This window comes from Astyanax mexicanus, chromosome 1 (assembly GCF_023375975.1).
Source record: "Astyanax mexicanus isolate ESR-SI-001 chromosome 1, AstMex3_surface, whole genome shotgun sequence".
Taxonomy (NCBI): Eukaryota; Metazoa; Chordata; class Actinopteri; order Characiformes; family Acestrorhamphidae; genus Astyanax; species Astyanax mexicanus.
This window is the reverse complement of record NC_064408.1, coordinates 88,870,954-88,896,772: the sequence shown is the minus strand read 5'-3', so window position 1 is coordinate 88,896,772 and position 25,819 is coordinate 88,870,954. Positions and strand designations below refer to the sequence as shown.

Genomic DNA, 25,819 nt, shown 5'->3' with positions numbered 1-25,819 from the left:
TAGCCCATTCCAGCTTTGTGAAGGTCAACAATTCTGACTCTGAGGTCCTGTGACAGCTCTTTGGTTTTACCCATGTTGGAGACTTGAAATCTGTGTGATCTGTCTGATTCTGTGGACAGGTGTTTTTCACACAAGTGATTAGTGAGAACAGGTGGCTTCAGGTCAGGTAACAAGTTGATTGGGAGTGTCTAACTGGTCTGTAAAAGCCAGAACTGCTAATGAATACTAAGGGATCAAATACTTATTTCACTCCATGAAATACAAATCAATTAATATATTCCTTAGATTTATTTTCTGGATTTTCTTTTTAATATTCTGTCTCTCCATGTAAGAATACATCTACCATTAAAAGTATAGAATGATCATGTCTTTATTAGTGGGCCAACGAAGAAAATCAACAAGGGATCAAATACTTCTTGGACTCACTGTATGTATATATCAGACCCTACTAACGAGTCCAGTAGTAGTAGGGTCTACTACTACTACTACTACTAATAATAATAATAATAATAATAATAATAACAACAATACTTTTTAAATGTTTGCAAATAAAGGGAAATTTTGCCCTAAAACAATAATTCTAGTTTGCATTAGTTTATTACTTCTTGTTAGATGGGTTTCTGTTGGGTCCAGCAAGTTTCATTAGAATCTTCTTTATTTATTTATTTAAAGAGAATGATATTAAGATTACTCTGTAATATCTATATTACAATGTTCTGTTATCCAACATATTTAAAATATTGATATTATATGTTTACTTTCTCATTCAATAGGGTCTTCATATTAAAAAATATATACGGTATGTAATAGCACATACTTGTACTGCTGACCCTAATGTGAGCTCTATGAATAATTTAAATTTGAATAATTTATTAAACTATGTTGACCATAAGAATCTCCAGAACTATCTGGTCGTTTGGTAGTTTGGAGATTAATGAAGTGGACATATCCTGTCAGGAGTGAAGAAACTGGGCTGCATTAACTCATATCAGATGGTCAGTGCTGCCATCTAGTGTGCAGGCGGGCTTTTAATCTTCGAACGTTCAGACATTTCAGATTTCAAGAGCTGTTGAATCTAAAAGATTCCTCACAGTCATTTCCTTGACTTTAAAACTTTAGACGCAGGGTAAAAAGATTAATAAAATTTAAAGCATGGTCTGAAAAACAAGGGATTTCAGTCTTTTTAAGCATACACTTAATAATTTCGGGTTTATATGCCAAAATAATGTAAAAAAATCAGTGGATTAGAGTAAGCATACATGTAGTAAAAAATAGATGCATTCAGCTGCAAGATCTATTACTTATTAGCTTTACTGTACAATATCACTTTAAACATCAAACCCGTCTTGGCAAATGTTTTCTCCAAAAAATGTTTTTTTAATGAACAAATGAGGAAAATTCTCACACACACAAAATACATACATTAAAGGAAGAATCTGAATCTGAATGATGTTTTCTCCAAGTTGCGCACAAATACAGAGTATATTAGAGGTACAGGCCCTCTGGAGTGCCCTCCTGCTTCTTATACAACACATTCTCTTTGGACTTCTTGAAGTCTTCATTAGTGACCTTCATCCTGCGCTCCCTCAAAGCCATGAGACCAGCTTCTGTACAGATAGCCTGCAGAGCAAACACAGACATTAACATAAGCCGCAAGATACAGGAGAGAGAAAAAGGGAAGGAGAGAGTGTAACTGAGAAAGAAGGATAAAGAGAAAAAGGCAAAAACAGAAAAGAGGGTCAAAAAACAGAGACAGGAGAGAGGGTCTCAAGTGCATTCATGATGTTGTAGTTGTAAATTAGTCAATAATCCATCACTTACCTTGATATCAGCTCCAGACAGATCGTCTTTAGCCAAAATGAGGTCGTCCAAGGTCACGTCATCGGCCACAGTCATCCTACTGGTGTGAATCTGGAAGATTCTTTTCTTGGTTTTCTCATCCGGCAGGGGGAACTCAATCTTACGGTCAATTCGGCCTGAAGTAAAGGTATTTACAATTAGTATAATACTGCATAACATCACATCACATCACATTATCCTTTAGGGTCATAGAGACCTTAACACTAGCAGTCGATGTGACAGCGATATTAACAGAGTCTCTTGCCTGGTCTGATTAGAGCAGGATCAAGTGTTTCTATCCTGTTTGTAGCCATGATGACTTTAACGTCTCCACGAGAGTCAAAGCCATCCAGCTGGTTTAGAAGTTCCAGCATGGTCCTCTGAATCTCACGCTCTCCTCCAGAATTCGAATCATACCTGCAAAGGACATAGGGATGCTAAATGCTGCCATATAGCAGGGACAAATACAAAAACGTATGATGACTGCAATATGTTAAAAATGAACTGGTGAATCATAATGAGCCAAGGTTAAAGATTGGCTTGTATTTTTTTTTTAACCAAAATATATAGATCACAGTTTCTACCCACCTAGTTTCTATCGTCAGGGCTTATAACAACCTGGCTATATGATCAAATTCATGTAAATAATTTGCATATATGGGAAAATATAATTTTATCATATTGACATTCTGAGTAATCAGGGCACATTTGAAGGACCATAATAAAGCTTCTACTAAGCTCCAAAATAAACACACATACACAGACACAAACTGATGTTTTAGACACAGGTTGATCAGAAAGACACTGTAGCTATATTAATAAAATGTTGAGTTTGACTAATAATGCTTGTTCTATTCTGTATTCTATTCTATGTAACATAAACGTGTCTGTGTCGACACAGCAGAATCTACACTCGTCATTACATTTTAATTTGTAGCAGAGATGTGCAGGCTGATTGTATAAAAATAGTGTTGTTTTCAAATTAGTTTTAGATTATTAAGTTAAAACCACAAGGCTGTACCTGACCTCCCTCGACATTATTGGTAATTGCTCAGTTGCAGAAAGGCAGCGTGGTGCAGAGAAAGAACTGCAGACTATAAAGACTGGTTCTGGACCATTTGGTTTTAAAAGTGGTAATTGATTCTAAAACCATGGCCAATACAAACATGGAGGTCAGCAGGTTTGAGTTAATTAATTTTAATTAAGGCCAGTGCTATGTACCGCTTGGTTCCGATGGCGTCAATCTCATCGATGAAGACGATGGACGGTGCATGCTCCTCGGCCACTCTGAACAGTTCCCGCACCAGTTTGGGTCCATCACCGAGGTACTTCTGAATCAGCTCTGAGCCTACAACCCGCAGGAATGTTGCAGACGTCTGATTGGCCACCGCTTTAGCTAGGAGGGTCTTACCTGGTAGGACATTACAACATTATAAAAATGATCAGATCAATGTTCAATACACATGATTTATATTTAGTTATATCCTATACATAGCATAGTGGATTTGCAGGCTTGCAGAACGGCTGCTTATTTAACTGGAATAATATGTGATGTGCAACTATTGTACCATAAATAACATTCCATGTAGAACTACTAAATCATTTAGTTAGTAAAGAATAATCAATGGAAAGCAGTCAAGTAATCTGATAGTCAATTCATTGAATATAAATCAACACATTCATTGATTATACAAATAGAAAGTACAAGTGTCTGATTCAGCAACTGGACCATTGTTGGGATACTTTAAAGGTAGTAAATCTGACCTGTTCCTGGTGGGCCATAGAGAATGACTCCTTTAGGAGGCTTGATCCCCATCTCCTCATAATACTCTGGGTGAGTGAGCGGAAGCTCCACTGACTCCTGTTAAGGGGTAATATAAAACGAAGAAGAGCTGATTTTATACTTGAAGATCAAAACAAATTTACACAAACTCTAATACTGCCAGGATATTGTTTGTGTGTAATTTAGGAAACTGTAAAATGGACAAAAAAAAAAAAAAATTAGTAGCAAGTCTGAATATTTTCTGTACTCTCTGTAGTTTATGTCTACAGATATCAGGGTGTCAAAAAGTGTTAAGAACCACATAAACAAGTCTTTTAGAGATTACTGAACAATTCCACTTAGTCGGAGGAAATGACGACTTTTTCTCACAGTCTGATTTTCCTACCTTAATCTCCTGGATCTGACTGTCCAGTCCTCCAATGTCAGCATACGTCTCCTGTGGAGCTTTTTCAACCTTCATCACTGTCACCAGCGGGTCAGTGTCATCCATCAGAACCCCAATAACAGCATGAACCTGAAAACACACACATACATAATAAGTAATTTACATTCATTTACAATATTTAGTATTTGATTAAAATAATAATTATTGTGTAATTGTCAATAATATGATAATAATATAATAATATGATTTCTCTGAAATATATGAACAATAAGCACTGCTGTAAAAGCACTAATCTTAGTAACCAGTTAAAATGTCAATGTTCTCAATATAATAATTTTGTTATATTATTTACTCTATCAGCCGATATATTTCCAAAGACCAAAAAACATGGCAGAAAGGTACAAACACGCTATGGAAAAAAAGCTTTTGTTTAGAAAATAAACTGTCTATATCTATGACTCATGATTTCGATTCAGTGTAAATTTCAATGACTCCACTGTAAAAAGGTCAGAGTTGTATGTTTGTATGTATGTATGCAGCATGATTTTTAATAATTTGATTGTTGTGTAGTACACCTTTTCCTGAGTGGATTTACCTTGTGATTGAGCAGAACAGAGCAGCCAGGTTCCAGCAGATCTTTATCCACAAAAGAGAGGATGCTGACGTAATGCTCTGAACCCACAGAGGTGGACACGATTGCATGATTATCATCAATAATCTCCTCCAGAGTTCCAACAGACATCGGTGTTCCCCTCAGATCATCAACCTTAGACCTCTCCTCCTGCATCAGAAAAATTATGAGCTCAATATTTTACTGAACACAAAGAGAGAGAGAGAGGGAGCGAGAGAGAGAGAGAGTTAGCACTTGCACCTCTTGTTTTTCCTCCAGAGGTTTCATTTGCTCTTGGTTCCTGATGAACTCCTCCTCCATCAGCAGGTAATCTTTAATGCGCTCCTGTTTCAGCAGCTTCAGTCTGCACTGGGTGTGAGGAGTCACTGCAGCAGAGATAAAACACTCAATCACCCGCAACTCTAATTACTCTAAACTGTACAGACCACTAAACTGCAGCTGAGGCTGGGTAGTACAGCACAATTCAACACCCAAATGCTACAGCACTTATATGACAATTTTTTTGTTTTTTCTTTACTTCACAAACAAACACACACCAAAAAACAATACATTTTTGTGTAGTGGCTAATTGAGGTTTAAATTCAAGATAAAATGTGCAGAAAGCCTCAGCAGTACAGCAATTTAAAGAGAGTTAGAAAAAAAATGTAAGAACAGTAGTTTAAAGTGTATATAATAGCAGAACCTGTAATTTACAGGATTTAGCCTAAATTTGTTTAGAAAAAAAGTGTATTGTGACATAATGCTCCACGTGTATTGGGACCTAGCACTCATCAGGAGAAAGAATCAGGAGAAACTAAAAAGTACCTAAAGGCAGCTTGCTGGCAGCGTCTGGTCCTTTGGTCTTCTTCTTCTTCTTGCCAACTCTGGTAGGAATTGGGGGCTCATATTTCTTCTTCTTATCCTTTTTTATATAAACAAATTCAATGAGATGCAATAAGAGAAAAAGGCACATACATATTATTATTACCACTAAAACTAGAGTTGCTTTTACCTTGATCTAAATTAGAAATAGTTTGTGAAGGCATATTATAATAAATTGATTTGAGTTTGTTTACCTTGTCATCTTTTTTGCCCCCAGGGCCGTGTCCTCCACTCTGGTTCTGACCCTGTAATCAATCAGATGTGAACAAATACAGTCGAAACACAAGTGAAAACCTAACACACACCACTTATGATGCAATGGAAATCACTTCATCAGTAAGTGTCACTACTGGTAAATAGGGATTTGCAGTGATATCTGAATTATATCGGTATAGGGCGTTTTTTTTTTTTAAATCATCAGCAATCATCAACGTTGGCTGCACTACTACAACTGGCCGCGCCATTGATTTAAGCTGATTGATTTACTGTTTTTATTAGTTTTAAAATTATACCGGGATGTCTGGTCTCTCTTAGCTAAAAATGTGTATATGGGCATCAGCATTGGCAGATATATAGTATACAGTACTATATATACACAGCTCTGGAAAAAAAATAAGAGACCACTTAAAAAGTATGAGTTTCTTTGATTTTACCAAATTGAAACTTTCTTTATGAATATAAACTTGTCTTGTTTTCTTTACATTATTTGAGGTCTGAAAGATCTGCATCATTTTTATTATTTCAGCCATTTCTTATTTTCTGCAAATAAATGCTCTAAATGACAATATTTTGAATATTTTAAACATATACATTTAGCAAAACATAGCAAAATCAGAGAAATTGATTTAGAAACTGAAGTGGTCTTTATTTTTTTTTTTCCAGAACTGTATAAAACACAAACACACACTTGTAATATCGGCATGGGCCCAGAATTCCCACAACAGGTGCTTCTCTACTACATCACTAGTCACTTTTAGTTATTAGCAATAATTTGTACTTTACTTATTAATGTAGTGTTGATTCCGCTTTGGAGTTGTTTTAGTGTAGCTCGTTTGATTTTTAGATCCAAACACAGAAGAACAAAATCTAACACACTTCAGTTTCTGTGCTAAAGATGGTAATAATGTAATGTATGGTGGAGGGACTAAAGCTGTTTCTGATCAAATTCATGTTAATAGCTAACTTACTTTTGCTGCAGCCTTTATTTCATACCTGACGAATAAAAGCCTCTCAGTCTTTAAACCCTTCCTCATAACAAGACGTGTAACTACTCACAAACACAGCCAAATAACACTGTGTAATAAAACACTTAAAGCTAGCGTTAACCTAGCTAACAGCCAGGCTATCCAGCCTGTTTCCCACTTTAACGAAGACTGCACATTAAAATCATACCGTCTAAATGTATAATTAACCTTATTCTGTGTACAATACAACTGGATTACATTTAAAATAAAACAATTACTATACACACTCGATTAAATATCGCTGAACTGAAATAAATAAACAATAATAAACAGTTCCTGTCGATAACGTTACTGTCAACCTAAACCCAGCGAACCTAATGTAAACCAGTAACGTTAAAACAGACAGCGGCGCCAGTGTTAGAAAGTTACAGAACTGATACTAAGACTATAATATCCCTTAAAATAAAAGCAGAAACTCGTTAATGTAATAAATATTGGTATTTAAACACAAAGCTTCTTTTCTAAATCTGCTGTTTCACTCACCATGTCTACCGGCGATCTCACTACGGACTCTGCTGAAGGACAAAACGCACGAAACGCGTTTTCCTGTATTCTAACAGACTGAGCCACAGTGACCTCTGCAGGGCCTCCCGGGTTCTGCTGCTTCAGAGGCTTTAATTGGCACACACTTTCTTCTATTGTGTTTTTTTTTCTTTATATGTCCTAATATTACAACGTTTGTGTGTTTTCATTTATTTTCTTTCTTTTTCTTTTTATTTTTTTATCAATCAGCCGTTATATTGGATAAATTGCTGCTTTTCAGGGACAGTTCTAGGAGGCCCTGAAAATGCAAGTGCAATGCGAGCAGCAACTATTCTGATGAATTGATCACAAAAAAACATTTTTTCTGTGCAATGTGAAGATATTTCCTTGCTTATTCTTAATCGGCTCTTTGAGCAGACTGTTTGGAAAGGTTAATTCACGTTTTGGTTCAGTACTACAGGTCCTGTCAGTGTAAACATGAGAGGCAGGGATAAATAAGGCCAAATTAAACACGTCTTCCAGTTTAAACTGACTTCCACAATGTAACGTTTGCTAAACTGTAGTGATTTGTTGCCCAGTGTTACTTGCTTGTAACCCTTTTTTTTTTTTGCTTAATTTGTAGTATTAGCAGCTAGCTGTTAAACAAGCTACTAATGTGGTTCCTAGCAGCTAACCTCTCCTAACATAGGTTGAACTTGATACCCCTCAGCATGTATTTTATGAATGTTTCATTCAATAAACAAACACTGTAGGAAACACTGTAATGTGTTGTTTTCTGTTGAAAACACAAGTAACCTTTTTATTTCTTTACTTCATGCATTAGTTTAGCCAGTATCATTAGCTCTGGCTTTAAAAATATGACTATCAACATGCCCACCCATTATGTTCTATTGCTCCCCAAAGCAAAGCGGTCTAGTACCAGGGCTGCTGCTCCTATTACTCTGCTTTTAAGACAGCTTTTCTTATTCTGCATGAAAACAAGGAGAGGGTATATTTGTTTATTTGTGTTGACAGTTACATGTGTTTACTATATTTTACATCAGTGCAGTAAGTAGTGCAGTGCAGTGTAAGTAAAAAGGTAAAAAATGTAAAGGGTAGTTTGGGAGGGGCACTGGGTGATGTATGGGTTTAGAGGCATGGCAGGAGAAAGAGAGATCTGATTGGCTGAGCTGCAGCAGTGTGCCTCTGATAGTAGTGAGACGCAGATGGTTGGACGTCAGCAGGAGGTGGAGTTAGTCAATATGTAAGCTAGTCAGTCACTCATTCACTCACTTACAAACTTATTCACTCCCTTATTTACTAACTCATCTAGTCCCTAGTTCACTTATTGACTTTCTGACTGAATCAGTAAGTGAGTGACTTAATACGTGACTGAGTAACAAAGTGACTGAGTTAGACAGTCAATAAAAAACTCAATGGAGGTATCACCAATTATACAGCTTTTAATCTGCTACGATGAAGGCACATTCAAAACAATTGCACAACAGTTTTGAAGATAAACTAATTACAGTGCATCCGAAATCTAAATGTTTTACTGTCAGTAATGTCTCTAAATGTAACTACAACATGCACAATTAGTTACATAGTATAAGGAACTGGCAATTTTACATATTATAAACATTATTTATTGAACATTCATTTATTCAAATTTTGTATAAACATGGATTATGTTTCAGTGTCAAAAAAACAACAATGAAAATTATGTTTATTTCCTTCTGCAAAATGAGATATAATCATATCTCCCCTCTCATTACAGATATAATAGGGGAAGGGAATGGATTCACAGTGTCATTCAAAATTTCAGCATAAAATGTAATTCCTGTCGACAACTCTGACATCTAAGGTGTTTCAGTTAAGAGAGCAGTTTATTACTACAAATGAACTGTGCTACAAATGAACTTATCAGCTCAGCAGTTAATTACCACATTTAGTAGATGTGTTAGAGCAGGAGTGTCTGATGTACATTGAGAACTAAAATATCATAACCTATAACCTATAACATCATCATTCTGTTGTTAGTACAATGAATTTACTCAAATAGTGTCTTTTTAGAATCCAAAGGGTTAACAATCAACACTGTACACAATCAATCACATTTAACCAACATACCCTCATACATTTACCTAAAACATACGCATACCAAGGCAATCTAGAATAATTCTCGCTTTTTGACTGTGAAAAAAAAACAACAACTTTTGTGTGTATTTTGTGAAAAAATACTTGAAGAGTGCCATTATCGTGCCAACCAATCACACTGTGAAGTCAGTGTAGTATAATTTACTTTTATACAAGTGTAGTATGATTTGCTTTTGATGTCACACCAATTGTCATTGCTTTTGACAGTTTTCTGTCTCAACATGTGACAAACACAATGATGTCATTTTGACATGTTTAGCAACAAACCCACCAGACTGACATAACTGATGCTATAAAGATAGATATTTGGTCACACTAGAATAACTATGGTGGACTGCTGGAATTGCTGGTCGTACAGAACTGGACCTGAACATGGCTGTTTGATTATTGCAACAGCGAGTATATAGCTGTTGTGTCAGTCCACGCTGGTTTCAGCTAAGCGATTGTTCATGATTCCCAGTGCTCCTACTCCTCCAGAGAAGCCATTGTGGCACGAACTGGCTGAGGTTCGTGGAGGATGTCCATTGGCCATTTCAGACAGTTGTTTCTGCATGATGGCCAAATTGACCTTGTTAGCAGCCAAGAAATCCCTCATGGAGATCATCTCCCCGGACATCCGGCGTCCTTCTCCTTCGCTTTCATTGACAGCATCAGTTTCGATGGATGGGCCACGTCTGGCTCTCAGGTGCCCGGGTACTACAACATTCCTGCGACTCCCTCTGCCTGGGCAAAGGCAGGGAGCCTCCAGACGCCTCAACAGCCAGTTCAGAACCTGCTTGATGACAATGGAGATGACATTAAATAGTGAGTAGATGCAGCAGACACCAGTAAGGATGAAGAGGAAGTTGCCCACCCTGTAGGCCACCTGACTGTCATAAAAATCCCTCTGACTGCTCACCATGTCTCCAAACCCAATGGTGCTGAAGGCCACAAAACAGAAATAGAGCGAGTCCAGGTAGTTCCAGCCCTCAGCCGCTGAGTACATGGCTGAAGCACAGCATGAAACCAGTATAGCTGCTGCTCCCAGAATGACCATGACGCAGTAAACCGATGGTTTCCAACCAGTCAAACTATCCCTCCTTCCTGAACAATGGTCATCAGCTGCAGGTCTTCTGTGGCCGTTCTCAGGCAGAGCGACTTTGAGCTGGTGTCTGCGCTCATGGCAGAACTTCAACACAAATGCAATAACAGTGATGACGCGCTCCAGGAAGAGGTTAAAGAACAGGATGGTAGCAGCACATCCGATAAGACCATAGAAGATCAGAAACATCTTCCCTGCAGTAGTGGCAGGAGTGGTCATCCCGAAACCTGGAAAACACAAAAAAAAATATTCAAAAATCCCAATTAAAAAACATTAAATATATAAATTCAGTATTACACCAATGTATTGTCCAGTCTTTTAACAATCTTCTCCTGATAGGTATATCACCACTGACCACTGACTTTATATTTATTTGAGTTTATTCTAATGCTATATAGAATTTATTACAGGTCTCTCACTGATCACTGACTTTATGTTTATTTGGGTTTATTCTAATGTTATAGAGAGTATATTACAGGTAAACACTCTCACTGATCACTGACTTCATGTTTATTTGTGTTTATTCTAATGTTTTATAGAGTTTATTACAGGTAAACGCTCTCACTGATCACTGACTTTATGTTTATTTGGGTTTATTCTAATATTATATAGAGTTTATTACAGGTAAACACTCTCACTGATCACTGACTTCATGTTTATTTGTGTTTATTCTAATGTTTTATAGAGTTTATTACATATAGACACACTTTAGCAGACAATAATTAATTGCTTTTAAAAAGCTTCATTTGCACCATAGCCCTACATAGCCCTGTGCTCTTTCACATATACTCTTTTCCCTCACAGCTAGAGAAGGGTTGGCATTTGGTGGCAGTGGTTATGCTCTTGTTTAGAGGCTCCACTATCCTCTTCTTCTTCTCCTCTTCCTCTCCCACTCAGAACCCCTTTCCTTTTCAGGAAACATGATCTACTGTTCCTGGAATTCACTTACAATTCAGATGTTTTGTTTAAAATTCATGTTAAAGCTAGGTTCACTACATGTAAAAAAACATTTTCAGGCATTTCCTTTATCTGCTTTGTTTCAAACAGATTCATTTCAGACTCAAGGAGCCTGACCTCTGACCTTCTCTTACTCCTAGATATGTCGTCCTTTTCAGCTAAATGCAAATCAGAGTGTTCTACGGCAGAGAGGCAAAAACCAATATCCGCTAAGTGTCCACTAGACTGTTTCAGTGATGCTGTCCTCACTCATCTACCATCTGTCTACCAATAATGGCTTGAAACCCCAGAGACTAAAACACAGAACGATCTGAGAGAATAAGAGAGAAGACAATCTGAGTGGAATAGAGGAGAAATGAGAAGATAGTAGAAGTAGAGAAGTAAAGAGAGGAGAGCAGGAGATGAGGAGGAAAATTCAGGAGAGAAGATGAGAGGAGAAGGAGTAGAATATTTCATGTTCTGTGTTCATTCAGCAAAAGCAGATTATGTTCTGAACCTGTTGCACATTCACTGTCTCTCTACCTTATCTTACAGTCTACATCATTTTACAGGTAGACATAACGGACGTTATGTTTATTTGGGTTTATTCTAATGCTATATAGAATTTTACAGGTACACACTCTCACTGATCACTGACTTTATGTTTATTTTGGGTTTATTCTAATGTTATATAGAGTTTATTACAGGTAAACACTCTCACTGATCACTGACTTTATGTTTATTTGGGTTTATTTTAATGTTATATAGAGTTTATTACAGGTAAACACTCACTGATCACTGACTTTATGATTTTTTGGGTTTATTTTAATGTTATATAGAGTTTATTACAGGTAAACGCTCTCACTGATCACTGACTTTATGTTTTTTGGGTTTATTCTAATATTATATCGAGTTTATTACAGGTAAACGCTCTCACTGAGCATTGACTTTATGTTTATTTGGGTTTATTTTAATGTTATATAGAGTTTATTACAGGTAAACTCTCTCACTGATCACTGACTTTATGTTTATTTGGGTTTATTCTAATGTTATATAGAGTTTATTACAGGTAAACGCTCTCACTGATCACTGACTTTACGTTTATTTAGGTTTATTCTAATGTTATATAGAGTTTATTACAGGTAAACACTCTCACTGATCACTGACTTTATGTTTATTTGAGTTTATTCTAATGTTATATAGAGTTTATTACAGGTAAACACTCTCACTGATCACTGACTTTGTTTATTTTTATATTTTTATATTTTATGTATTTACAACAATCCTAAAATGAAAAATTTCTTTACAAAGGGTGAGAACTGTGATTGATACAGCACAATGTATTATTGTATTAAAATGAATAAGCACTCCTCACCGATGGTGGACACCACAGTTCCAACAAAGTAGAACGCCCCGGCGAAGTCCCAGCGTGCCCTGCTGGAGTCCACCCTAATACCAACCAGCTTAGCCTCATCGTAGCTCCTGAGGAAGCTGCTGAGGTCCTGCTGGCTGATGTTAAAGCTGTGGCTGAAGCTGCGCAGGCGTGCCGCCCAGCGTTCCCTCACCTGCAGCTCCAGCGGTGCCTCGAGAGCTGAAAACACCCCTGCACCACCTAGCAGGTACAGCAGGATGGCCATGGCCAGGAGCACGAAGCGCCCAGTGTCCTCCCCCACCCCCAAGCACTGGCAGCAGGCCATCCACAGCACCTGAGCTCCTCCAGTGTCGGGGTCACTCCTCAGGAGCCTGGGGCTGGCTGGGGGTCCGAGATGAGGCTTCTTCTTCTGGGACAAAAAGTTCCATACTGGAGCTGATGAACTGATGAATTAGGATTGTATAAGCAAGTAATGTATTCCCTTCAGAGAGATGAAATTAATAAGCAAACAAATTAAATAGACTATTTCCTATTCTGTACTGAAGTACTTTAATTTAAAGGGTCTACAGAATAAATACATACAAATGTTCACTCCCAGTTGGTCTCTTCTGGCACGGCAAGAGAAATAATCTGTTGCTCCTCTCCTCAGTGAGGCTGCTGAATGTGAGCAGGGGCTGAGCCTCCCACCCTTAGCAAAGGGGAGGAGAAAAATCACACACACACACACACACATTTTAAATGAAGGGATGCCTATCACTGAAAGAGCAAAGCAACAGTGTGAATAATTTCCTTCCTAAATGCTCTGTGGGAAGATACATTTACACCCACCACCATTAGAATAAATTGGATCAAAAGGGGTCTGTTACAATTTTGCATCTTTTTTCTGAATCTATTTTTGCGATGCATAACTTCTTTTTCTATTTTGTTATTCCAGGCACATTTTTCAGAAACTCAATAATAAATAAAACATTTTCTTTAATTCATTTCTTCATAAAGTAAATGTCTTACATTTACATTTTTATTAGGTAAAAAAAAACATAGTCTATGTTGTTTAATCATTTGAACCACCTATGTTTGTCATTTATGTGCTGAAAACACAAAAAAGTATGTTAGTTCTGTTAGGTATACAATATTTGTTTCTGTATACTTGCTACTAGTTTTAATTTTCCTTATCAAAAATAGTCCTGGTTCTGTCACACAATATCCCAGACATGAGTTGAAAAGTTGCTGTCTGGCTTTCGCTGTGCTTTGGGAAAGGTGCCATCTAATCTTCATTGATCAATATGAGCTGACCTTTCAGATCTGGTTAGAGAATTTCAACATTTGCTGATGGACACAGAAGCTTTCCTCAAATGTCACTTTTAGTGCAGAGAGGGAAATACATTATGCATTATACATGTTCTGAAAAGAGATATTAATAGAATATGTTTTAAAATGATCGATTAATGCTGACGCCATGTCTGAAATATCTAGGTCATAACATAATAATAATATATATACAGCTCTAAAAAAAAATAAGACACCATTTAAAAAAGATGTTTTTTTTTCATTTTTTTTTTGCAACAGGAGTGGCATAAAGTCATTCAAAAGCAGTGTGTAAGACTGGTGGAGGAGAACATGCCAAGATCCAGTTAAATCCAGAGTAATTCCACCAAATATGGATTTCTGAACTCTTAAAACTTTGTATTATTTGAGGTCTGAAAGCTCTGCATTTTTTTTTTTTGTTATTTTAGCCATTTCTCATTTTCTGCAAATAAATGCTCTAAATGACAATATTTTTATTTGGAATTTGGGAGAAATGTTGTTCTGTAGTTTATAGAATAAAACAACAATGTTCAATTTACTCAAACATAAACCTATAAATAGTAAAATCAGATAAACTGATTCAGAAACTGAAGTGGTCTCTTAATTTTTTTAATTAAATTTTTTTCCAGAGCTGTATATAGTGTGTTTATAAAAGTTTACTTCCTTGATATTATGAACACAATCCCATGTACTATACAGCCTTTTAATACATAACTAACATACCCAATATTCCCAAACGTATTCTCTCACCCTTTAAAATCCCTGAATTCGGGTTTATATCACTTCTATGGCTTAATTTTATAGGGTAACATAACATAACATAACATAACATAACATAACATAACATAACATAACATAACATAACATAACATAACATAACATAAGTGTCCAACAGTCTAAACCTGAAATCCACTAAATGTATTAAAATATGCAAAATAGGTGAAAATAATATATAACATTGATTATATAATAGTTCAATTCTTCATTAATAGGAATATGATATGTTTAATATGGAATAATTAATAATGTAGAGTACATATTGAAAAAAAATCATAATAGATACTGAGTAATTTATAGTGGATACAGAATAATTCACAGCAAATACGGGCAATTTGTAAGAGACTCCTATTAATTTGTTAATTTGTTGAGCTATATATTTTCTACCTTGTACATGTGTACCAATAGATCTGTATATATTCATTCTGGCCAGGACAAAGTTGCAGTAACACAGAGTGATAGATAATATCTTACCTTTTGAAGAAGAAAAAAAATAATCTTTCCAGAAAGTAAATGTAAGGAGTGACTGTGAGATGAATGAATATCATGCAATGTTTCACAGCAGATGACATTCTGCTGTTGCTGGTGTAAACATGCTGTATGTTTAAGAGGTCACATCATGTCAGTAAGAATTAAATGTCCTGGGAACTTTAGTAAAACACTCTTTCTTATCAGCGGTTACCAAAACTCCACCCTTTTCCATGTTCAGAGATCACTTGTATAGGAAATTAACTTCACCTTTCATCTGCAGGGTGATGCAGCCAGAGGCTGTCCTTTCCCTCAGAGCTTTGAAGCTTTGAAGCCTTTCCTCCTTACTGGACTGTGGGGGATGCAGCAGTGAAGTGGGTCAACAACCAAAATACAACAATCATCGCCCTCTTTTTTCACATAAACATGTGTTTATCTGTTTCATTTTGATGTGTATGTTGCTGCAGTATCATGTAAAAGACTGATATATTTCAGTTTGTACTGTTGTTACATCACATCAAAAGCAACAGCTTTTCTTTACATCCTGTGAAGATCAGTCATAAAAGTGCATCCATATACATTACAGTTCCTTCTACTTCAGCTACAGCTGTATTCTGGGTATTGTAAAGCATCTATTTTAGAAAAGAGCTAGTTGCATTGTTAGTAAAGGCATGTATGCGTATAGTAAGTAGTATATATATATATAATAAATAAGTTTATTAACAGTGCATTACTATGATTATCCATACAGTATGGATCAGATATTAGCTATATTAAACCTAAATCCATTTCCAGTCTTTTCAGGTTTGACACCGCTAAGGCACCATACATCGACACAACCTGGACAGTAAAGAAGAGTTTTCAAGTTTTCAACCAAGTAAACAAACTAGCATTTTTCTACCGTCTAAGGAATGTATAAATGTGGGTTTCATTTGCTAGATTAATCATTTGAAAACACATTTTCATTTGATCACATGAAATTCAACAGGCTGTTTGGATTTTTTGTGCATGTTAGAGTATGTGCATGTTTTGGGCCCTTTTTGCTGCCAATTTTACTAATGAAGAAGAAGGAGTTCCTCAGACCATTAATTAGACAGTTGAAACTTGGGTACTCTGGTGTTGTAACAGGACAATGACCCTAAACTCACATTGTGAAGTGGATTGAGACTGCTAACATTAATATTAAGCCCTGTTTAAAACCTCTTTATCACTTTACCAATTGAATTCTACAAATTCTGTAAATATGACATTGTTAAACATGTTTAAGATTAGTAAAAGCACCTAGACAAGGGACAACTTGCTAAGGGACGTTAAAAACAAAGATCTCTATGTACATTCTAAACTAATTAATATCAAATAGCTAAACTAATTATTATTAAATAGTAAAAAACTAATTTTGTACACAATTAATTATATTTGTTCATTATTATTTTATTATTTAAGTAAAAACACATAGTAGTTTTAACTTTAATTCTCTCGTTACTCAGCTTATCGAAGACTGAGCTCCCTCACCTTTTCAATTAACCAGTCTGAGGTTTAAAATGGCCATGAAGATGGTCAGTGAGTGTTATCTGGGTGTTTATTTTGTTGCTATGGATTCCACAAAGGTTCCACAAGTCCACACTGCTCTTGAAGCCTCTCCAGTCTGCGCTGAATCATAAACAGGAATCATACACACACAATCTGAGGTGCAGTTAATGTGCGCTGCACAGGCAATGTGTGCTTAGTGTCTTTTCACAGTACTAAAGTATTGATCTTTTATATTATACTCATAATAGTGTTGCGTGTTGGCAAGAGCTTGTCACAACGCTAGAGGTGTTTTGAATCAATATATCACAAATATAGTGTATTTTTTGTATTCAGTTTTAGGAAAACTGTCATAATATAAAAACACACTATCATTTATAAACCAGAGTAAAAGAACAGTTTGCGATTAATATAATCATCTAATTAATAGTAGGATCTAACATACAACACTGCTATCTACTGTGCGGAGTTTAAACATGATACAGAATAAACTGCTCTCTAATAAAATCATTAATTATGTTTGTGAAAATCAATACAGAATGAAAAAAAAACCCATAATATTGTTTATCATTATTATATTATTATTATATTTATATATATTATGATACACTGATAGATTATGTGCACTCTTATCTAATGTGGATGTTTTTGTCAGGTTTGTCAAATACCTTCACTGAAGATGACAGACTGACGGCCCTTCAGAGGTTTCAGCTTATAATGAGTTCAGACTCCAGCTTTCAGACAAAAATATCACAAAATATCATAAAATATCATCTCCATGGTTTCAGAGAGGTGCCCTTCAGGATGTATGACTGATCCTCTCTGAGAAAAACAATGTACTGGGGCACGGCTCCACAGAATAAAAAAAATACCAATGATAAACTTTACACTCTAAGCAAGGGGTTTCTGTTCAGTAACAGAAAAATAATATTTGAATTATAACAATAGTGGAACTTGCTAACATTTGAAACCATTTTTAAAGGTTCTTTAAACATCTATAAAATGTTTTTTTCATCATGGAGAAAAAAAACACTGAAGCATTAAAGTGATTCTTTACAATGAGCACTATATAGTGCCACATATGACGTCAATAAATGCACAAAACAGAACAGCAGCATCTCATACACAGAACAGCACAGCACTGCAGAACAGTTGTGGAGTGGGGTTAATGGAGCAATAACCTGTAAACATTCTATCTCTGTATTTCTCTCTTTTTCTTTTTCTCTGCAGGAAAAAGAAAAGAGAGAGTGAAGGATATGTAGGTAAGTGCTAGTAATATAAGAGGCATTATAATGTTCTTTATTTTCTTAAAAGTGTCATAAAGTCTAATAAAGTGGTGTGAAAAAATGACCTCTCGCTGCTAATTTTAACTTTCTGAAACTTTTTAATATCCCACAAGCTCTCAGTAGGAGTAGTGAAGCAGGGTAAGAGCATAGTTTTATTCAAAATATTGCAATGCACACAACATTATGGCTGACATACCAGAGTTCAAAAGAGGACAAATTGTTAATGCACGTCTTGCTGGCGCATTTGTGACCAAGACAGCAAGTCTTTGTTATGTATTAAGAGCCACGGTATCCAGGGTAATGTCAGCATACCACCAAGAAGTACCAACCACATCCAACAGGATTAACTGTGGACGCAAGAAGAAGCTGTCTGAAAGGGATGTTCGGGTGCTAACCTAGATTGTATCTAAAAAACATAACTCAATGTACACCTCAACTCGCCTGTTTCCACCAGAACTGTCCGTCAAGACCTACAAACTGGTGTTTCAGGCGTTTCATTTTCAACTGTTTCAGTTTCATTGTCCAACCCCTGTACGTAGACTCTTTGCTACTATTATTTTTGTTATTAAGAAAACATAATTGTTACTTGCATGGGCGTGGTAAGTTGACTTGACTACCCAGGGCCCAAGTAGGGAGAGGGGCCCATGAAAATCCAGTTTTGTTTTGTTTTTTGCTCACGTTCCTTGTGTACTGGCATGGATAGGGGCCCTGACATTGAGAGTATAGAGGGCTCAGTATTTGCTGCTACGCCCCTGGTTACTTGTATTATTTATAACCATTACTAGTGCTAAGCATATCTTTAATTGTATCAGTACACCTTAGCATAACAACATGCTTATGTTGAGTCAAGGTGACTATTTACCATTTACTAGTAATTTATGAATAGTTTTGGTAACCCGCATGACAGCCTTAGCCTTTCTTAAGGGTCCATCTTTCAGCTTTGAGGTATTCCTTCTTTGTCATATTTTATGTTGTGATCTTTGGTTTTATTTCTAGAATTCTTTTATACAAATGCATTTGATTTGAATTTGATTTAATGACAGAGCTTCTGCAATTTCTGTTCCCCTTGTTGAAATATCTATGATTTGAAATCTTTCTGACTGCCAGTGTGCGTTCATACTGTAGTGTTGTGTGTCTGGAGCTGTGTTAGGAGCTTTAGTAAATGAGACAGAAAGTGCTGAAGCTTCCTCTAACACTAACCCACCTCGTCCTTCATTACCTGGCAACAAACTGCAGATAGACAGGTTGCATGTACATCAATAAACACCTGGCCAATAAGGTTACATCACACGTACAGCAATGCTGCTGACTACACCATCCAGAAAGAAAGAAAGAAAGAAACAAAGAAATAAAAAAGAAGACCAACAGGAGGTAACAGATGAGAGAAGATCCTATTTACTATTTATTTAGTTATTTGTATTCTAATGTCTGTTATCTGCCAGCTTTAGTCTCATATAGAAGAAATGTAAACTGAGAGTGGAATATTTTAAACCTGCAGGGGGCAGTTAAAGTTAAAGTGGCTGTAAATTAAATTAAAATTGTTAATCAGTGTGAAGAGGTGCTGACACACACACACACACACACACACACACACACACACACACACACACACACACACACACACACACACACACACACACACACACACACAAACACACACACACACACAAATGCACACACACTTCAGGGAACTGCTTTTTCAGCCCACACTCCAAAAAAGTCTAGTGACTCTTAAAGGCAACCAAAATAACACAGTGTTCTGCTGTAATCACTCCACAAGCTTTTAACCATTAGCTAGATTAGTGAGACAACACACACAGAACCAGACTGCTCACACGCACACAGGAAAATGTCGTTTATATTTGTATGGTCTTTATATTATTGTGTCATTGATAATATTTGTATAATAAGAGATAACAGATCATTCAGACACACATGCAGACACCGCCAGGAGGCGCTCTTTTCACTGTTTTACAGCGTGGATTAAACTGTACTGTACTGCAATTTATTAATTAAAGGTCTTTATTTCTCTGCCCATTTCACTTACCATACAGTCGCTTATCAGTCAACAAATCCACCCTTATGTACCCTTCTATATGCTTCATTGTTTTAAAATAATAATGATCCCTAAACTGTTTAATTGCACTTCAATGTCCTCCAATAAAAAATACTGAACTTATAAGAGATATAGGTATTAAGAAATTATGTCATGGTAAGATTACTTAAAGATATTACCACCAGTAACAAATCAAATGTTAATAATACGTAATAGTACATTTAAGGATTGAATAGCAGGGAGTAAGCAATAATTAATAGTAAAAATGCAAAGACAAATATGAGCTTAGTGATGAATACTTGAATGGACCAGATATCAGTGTAAACTGGACACTCCTGCCATCAAATTGTTAAACTCACAGAACTCTTTGAGTTAGAAATTGGAAAATATTCTGATCTCCGATAACAAACTTCCGTGTCAAGACTACAAATGTCAGGCTTATCTTTTTGTAATTCAGCCAGACCCGATATATTTAGAGAATATTATAACTATTGTACTTCTATAACTGATAAATAAACATAACATTCCTTAATAAAGTATCAGATGTTGAATATGTTGCTGTTAATAATGAGGATCTGCAATTGAAAAGCATAACTCAAAGGCAACATCTGTCCAAGGTAGATAAAAACATTAAAAAACATTTTCATTCAGCTAGATTGGATTTATCTGAAACAAACAAACAAAAAAGCAGTTCTGGTTATACTGCAGATGGGGTTTTACAGTCTTGTTTTTTTTTTTTTACAGTCTGCACCCCTCAGGCTCAGGCTAAATAATCAAATTAAAGAACTGTGTTCTTGAGTCCCTGTATGACACTATAACACACTCATGTATTGAACATTATTCAGGCTTAGATTAGGCATAAAAAGCAACATAAGCATACTTGTACCCAAATTCTCACACAGAAACATTAGTGTCCAACATTTACTACTGCCATTCTCCAATACACACTAGATTAGCATATGCCGCCACCTAGTGACAGTTAGTTTTAATCACAGTAGATAGGGGTTTTCTTGAAAAGCACTTTGGTTCAAATAAAAAAATAATAATAACATAATATAATAATACTACATTTTTGGTTAATATTTTTTATTCCCATGTTATCACATAGTTGCATAGCATTGCTGTCACACAAAACCCTTGTCTCCTTTAAAATAATTTAAAATAGGAAAAGAATTCAGTGGATGTCACTGTAAATATGTTTAAATCCATATCATTTTGCAGCATTCATAAAGATACATATATCATCAAACTCAGTTGATGTCAAAAAAGAAAAATATTGTTCAAAATAAGATGCAGGTTGTTTTATGTGATCACAAACTAGTATGCTAAATTGATTATATAACAGCATTATATGCTGAAAGACTAAAAGTCATAATGTATGGTCTCTGATCATACATGGCTTTGATAGATGGGTATGAGGACTGCAACTGATACCACCTACTACTGCTAAGAAATAAAAGTTAAAAAAAGTGAATTTTTTATATTTATTATATATTTGTTGGAGTAATTCTTAACACTACATTGACACATATATTACAATGCCTGCAAGAATTTAATGTTTCTAGCAAAGTGTGTAAAGATATTTAGTTCTACTTTTGTTGGAGTAACTGCACCCTTCTTTTCAGGGAGGACTTTCTACTACTTTTTAGAGCATTGCTGTGTATTAAGAGCACTACTGTGCATTTGGAAAAGCAGTGTACATAGACTAGCCTTTTCAGGACGTTTCAAGGACTATCTGTGCTGTATAATAGTGCTGAAAGAGTGTAATATAATCTCATTTGAGCCTCTTGTTGACAATAATGGGGGGAGAGAGAGAGATAGTCTAACTGTAGAAAAAGAGAAACTGGGAAGGATTCATTTTTTAACACCTTAACATGGTTCTAGCTTATTACATACTATTCCACATATTATTCAGTAACTTAAGGGACTTTTGTGCATCTCAGCATTCAGTTTATTATTTAGCTTGAATGATGTAAACAGTGATGAACAGTAATTTCCCCAGTAAAAAGTAAACCGAGAATGCTAAACTAAATGTCATTTTTGTTTTTTTTTTGTAACTCTGAAGCTCAATGTCAACTTTTAGGTGAAAGGTCTCAGTGACTGCTCTCCAGTCTGGGAGCTGGTGGTTGGAGGGCTTGGAAAGATGTAACTGGGGATGACAGTATTGACTGAAATGTTACAGCTGACGGATGACGGATCCTTCTGGCTGCTCTTTTAGAGGTCAGAAGTGATATAAGTCACTGCGTATGGTTTAGTGCAGAGTGAGAAGATGAGGCATGCTATATCTGAGCTAAGCTTGTACCGGTCAGAATTTATTCAGGCTAGGATTTAGAAAAAATCTATCATTAAAATGGAGCAAAAAACTAAATATAGATATACACAACATATTATGCACATATTAACACCACATGACAGCAAGCAGTAGCTTTTCTGTATTTTGATGTTTTACTGCTGGCAGAAGTTATTGTCAGTTTTGATGCAGGAGCAAGGAGAGGATGCGGAGAATGGACACAAATGCAGGTAATAAGGGGTAAATATTTATTAAACCAAGAAACAAACAAAGAAACAACCGAATAAAGCAAAACAAATGCAGGGAAACAAAAACAAACAGGGAGGCTAACAAAAGGAACCGCAGAAACACTGGCTATAAATACACATGGGGGGAAACGGAACTGGGAGTTAACCGGAAGAGGTAATAAGGAGGCGGAGCTACAGGGAAACGGGGAAAACACAGAGCATGTGCAGAAACACAAGGGAAAATAAACAACAGAGATAGGCTAGGAAAGACACAGGACAGGACCAGAACATGACAGTTATACTTCAAAGTTGTTTTAAAATTTCACCGTTAGAAATATCCACATGCATGGATGTATGCCTTGAACACTCCTTCTAGAAATAAAAAAAGCTTAAAATTATTTAAATTTTTATATTAGTTTAATAATTAAATATATTAGGTATATAAAACAGGTATACTGAAGAGATCATTTTAGTCACCAAGGCATACTTTTTTAGTGAATAAAATTCCTTATTTCTTATGGTTTGCTTGGCTGAAATCTCTGTCTGGCTCGGTGCTTCTCCTTAGCCTAAACAGCACACCACCTCTCAAGCTATGAGCAATAAATTAATCACGCTGTTTTAGAGTTTCAGCTCCATCTGCTCAGGAAGAGAGGTGGGGAGAGGAGTGAGGTGCAGTGGTTAATTTACTGTATGAATTATGAAATGTTTTTACTGCCTTTCCAATTAAAAATGGCCTAATTAATAGCTTTTAAAAAACACTTTATTTTTAATTCGGGGTCTACTTTCCACTTTGCCTCCATATGGGAACAATACACACCACTGAAACTGCAGTCAGTAGTGACTATGGAGAACTAAAAGTACACTTGGTAATAGAAATTATTATTTTTTTTTGTTTAAAAACACTGATTAAATCATCTCACAACTTTGCTGTCATGCTCTTGAATAATTTATCTGTGCTGTTAAAATTAATTAGCTACTTATATAAGTCTACTTCTCCATATACACTGCTTAAAAAACAACGCAATAAATACAGCAAAAGAGACAGTTTAACAGACAGAACAGTGCAGTAGATATCTAACATACTGTAATATATAGAACATACATGATCACAGTGGTTACTGAGGTAGAGAGATTATAGTTTTTTGGAATGAAGCAGCAAATATTGCTGATAGGGATATTACCTGTACCTATACCTGTAGGTCTTCCAGGTTGCACAGGTAGTGCAGCTCCAAATCCACAATACACACTGTTACAAGAAGGTTTGGTGTCTCCCAGCTCAGTCTTAAGAGAATAAGAGAATGTAGATACTAGGACACTTTTAGACCATCAAATGAGGAAAGCAGGACAGGGCGGTAGAAGGACATTTAACTCAGATGCAGGACCTGTATCTGTTCCTTTGTGCAGGAAGGTGAAGGAGGAGCACTGCCAGAGCCCTATACAAAGTGACCTATAGTGGGTGACTGACTGGTGCACATGTTCATGAACAAACTGTCAGAAAAAGACTCCATGAAGGCAGATGAGAGCCTCTAGTCCTCTAGCGGGACCTGTACTCACTGCCCAAAATGTTTCAGCATGATTGGCATTCACTAGAGAACACCTGAGAGCAGGTACACCCTGTGCTTTTCACCGATGAGTGCAGCTTCAAACTGAACACATATGACAGATGTGAAAGTGGCTGAAGATATTGTGGAGAATGTTAAGCTGCCAGTAACATCATCTAGCACGACCGGTTTGGTGGTTGGTCAGTTATGGTTTGAAGAGGCATATACTGTACTTGGAGGGTCACACAAACCTCCATGTGACAGCCAACAATACCCTAAATTCTGTTAGATACTGAGATGAAATTCTCAGAATCATTGTCAGACATTATGCTAGTGATGCGGTCCCTGGCGTCCACCTGGTGCAGGTCAATGCCAGTTAACTTATGTGGTCAGAGTACGTAGGCAGGTCAAGGACATTGAAAGCACTGGTGCTGTCACATTCCCCAAACCTGAATTCAATTGAGAACCTCAAGGACTTTATGCAGTGGCATGCAAAAGTATTCATACTAGTTGAACTTTTCCACATTTTGTTACCTTACAACCACAAATTTAAATGTATTTTCTAGAGATTATAAGTGATAGACCATCACAAGGTATTGCATAAGTGTGAAGTGGAAAGAAAATGATTTTGGTTTTCAAAATATAAAAAAGTATTCATAAATAAAACTCAGTGCAATCAACTGCCTCCAGAAGTCACTGAATTAGTTAATAGAGCCCATCTGTGTGTAATTTTGTCTCAGTATAAATACAGCTGTTCTGTGAAGTACTTTTAAGTCTGTGGTTGTAAGGTGACAAAATGTGGAAGTTCAAGGGGTATGATTACTTTTGCAAGCCATTGTATAACCGTGTATCCAATCACGTTGCTGTGAGTGCGTACAGGTACTTAGGGGCCATGCTCTTTATTGAGTAAAAGTATGGCTATGTGTTACGTGTCAGTAGGGCACGTATGTAATTTGTAGAATTCAAGAGTGAGAAAGGAATCATGTTTGATAAATGGTGCAGTGCAAGCAAAGTTACTGATTTAGCATTTATGAGCAAACTGATCTTGCTGAAGGAGCTTAAAAATTGTCTCCCTGAATGTGCACCTGTTACAGGCAGCCGTTGTAGCAGACAAGTTCGTTCTCACCCACAAACAGGCTTTTAAACCATTTAAAGTAGAGCAGACATGCGAACATAGATCCAAATCTGCTTCTGGTAGCTGATCACCTCTGCGATCTAATGACAAGGAATGTTTTTATTGTCACATGTCTGGACATATTGCTGCTAACTGTTTGGCGCTTAAGAAAGAACAGGAGGGACAGAGTAAACAAAATAAAATTAAACTTGAATTTTCAAGGATTTTTAAGTTGAATCTTTCGATCCGATTTGAGCAGTGTAGTTTGTTTTATGACTATTACTTTATTATTGTATTTGTGCCTTTAGTTTCAGCAAATCAAATTGATTTGTATAGTGTATACTTTTTACAAGTGATGTTGTTGCAAAGCAGTTTTGCAGAAATGCAATCGCAGGAAAGAGAATCAGAAACCTTAGGAGGACCAAGGCCCACATATAAGGGGGGACCATCATTCCACTGGTCAAACAACTTTTAAAT

At 36.3% G+C, this 25,819-nt stretch overlaps 2 protein-coding genes across 3 annotated transcripts; both read right to left on the bottom strand.

Annotated features, from left to right (window-relative positions):
• Positions 1 to 1,356: 1,356 nt before the first annotated feature.
• On the bottom strand, positions 1,357 to 7,314 carry psmc1b (proteasome 26S subunit, ATPase 1b). Of its 2 annotated transcripts, none has more exons than XM_007252954.4 (11): positions 7,227 to 7,314; positions 5,694 to 5,744; positions 5,443 to 5,539; positions 4,879 to 5,003; positions 4,603 to 4,788; positions 4,008 to 4,136; positions 3,604 to 3,700; positions 3,061 to 3,250; positions 2,105 to 2,256; positions 1,822 to 1,976; positions 1,357 to 1,620 (listed from the first exon to the last, which is right to left on the bottom strand). In XM_007252954.4, the coding sequence occupies exons 1-11, from the start codon at positions 7,227 to 7,229 to the stop codon at positions 1,486 to 1,488; spliced, it is 1,320 nt and encodes a 439-aa protein (XP_007253016.1). In that variant the 5' UTR covers positions 7,230 to 7,314; the 3' UTR covers positions 1,357 to 1,485. The 2 variants fall into 2 exon arrangements, with proteins under 2 accessions (XP_007253016.1, XP_022519009.1); XM_022663288.2 differs by lacking the exon at positions 7,227 to 7,314 and adding an exon at positions 6,687 to 6,809.
• Positions 7,315 to 8,828: 1,514 nt separating this feature from the next.
• Positions 8,829 to 13,382, bottom strand: kcnk13b (potassium channel, subfamily K, member 13b). Its single transcript, XM_015606806.3, has 2 exons — positions 12,755 to 13,382; positions 8,829 to 10,670 (listed from the first exon to the last, which is right to left on the bottom strand). Exons 1-2 carry the CDS (start codon positions 13,074 to 13,076, stop codon positions 9,778 to 9,780), a joined length of 1,215 nt encoding a protein of 404 aa, XP_015462292.2. The 5' UTR covers positions 13,077 to 13,382; the 3' UTR covers positions 8,829 to 9,777.
• Positions 13,383 to 25,819: the final 12,437 nt, after the last annotated feature.

Bases quoted from the DNA above. Each gene is read 5' to 3' on its own strand.
- kcnk13b (XM_015606806.3), bottom strand. From the start codon at position 13,076: ATGGCCTGCTGCCAGTGCTTGGGGGTGGGGGAGGACACTGGGCGCTTC. The intron at 10,671-12,754 runs GTGAGGAGTGCT...TGTGTTTTCCAG, and splicing joins AACTGTGGTGTCCACCATCG to GTTTCGGGATGACCACTCCT.
- psmc1b (XM_022663288.2), bottom strand. From the start codon at position 6,752: ATGAGGAAGGGTTTAAAGACTGAGAGGCTTTTATTCGTCAGGTATGAA. The intron at 4,789-4,878 runs GTGCAAGTGCTA...TTTCTGATGCAG, and splicing joins CTCTGGAGGAAAAACAAGAG to GAGGAGAGGTCTAAGGTTGA. The intron at 4,137-4,602 runs GTAAATCCACTC...GTGTGTTTTCAG, and splicing joins CTGTTCTGCTCAATCACAAG to GTTCATGCTGTTATTGGGGT.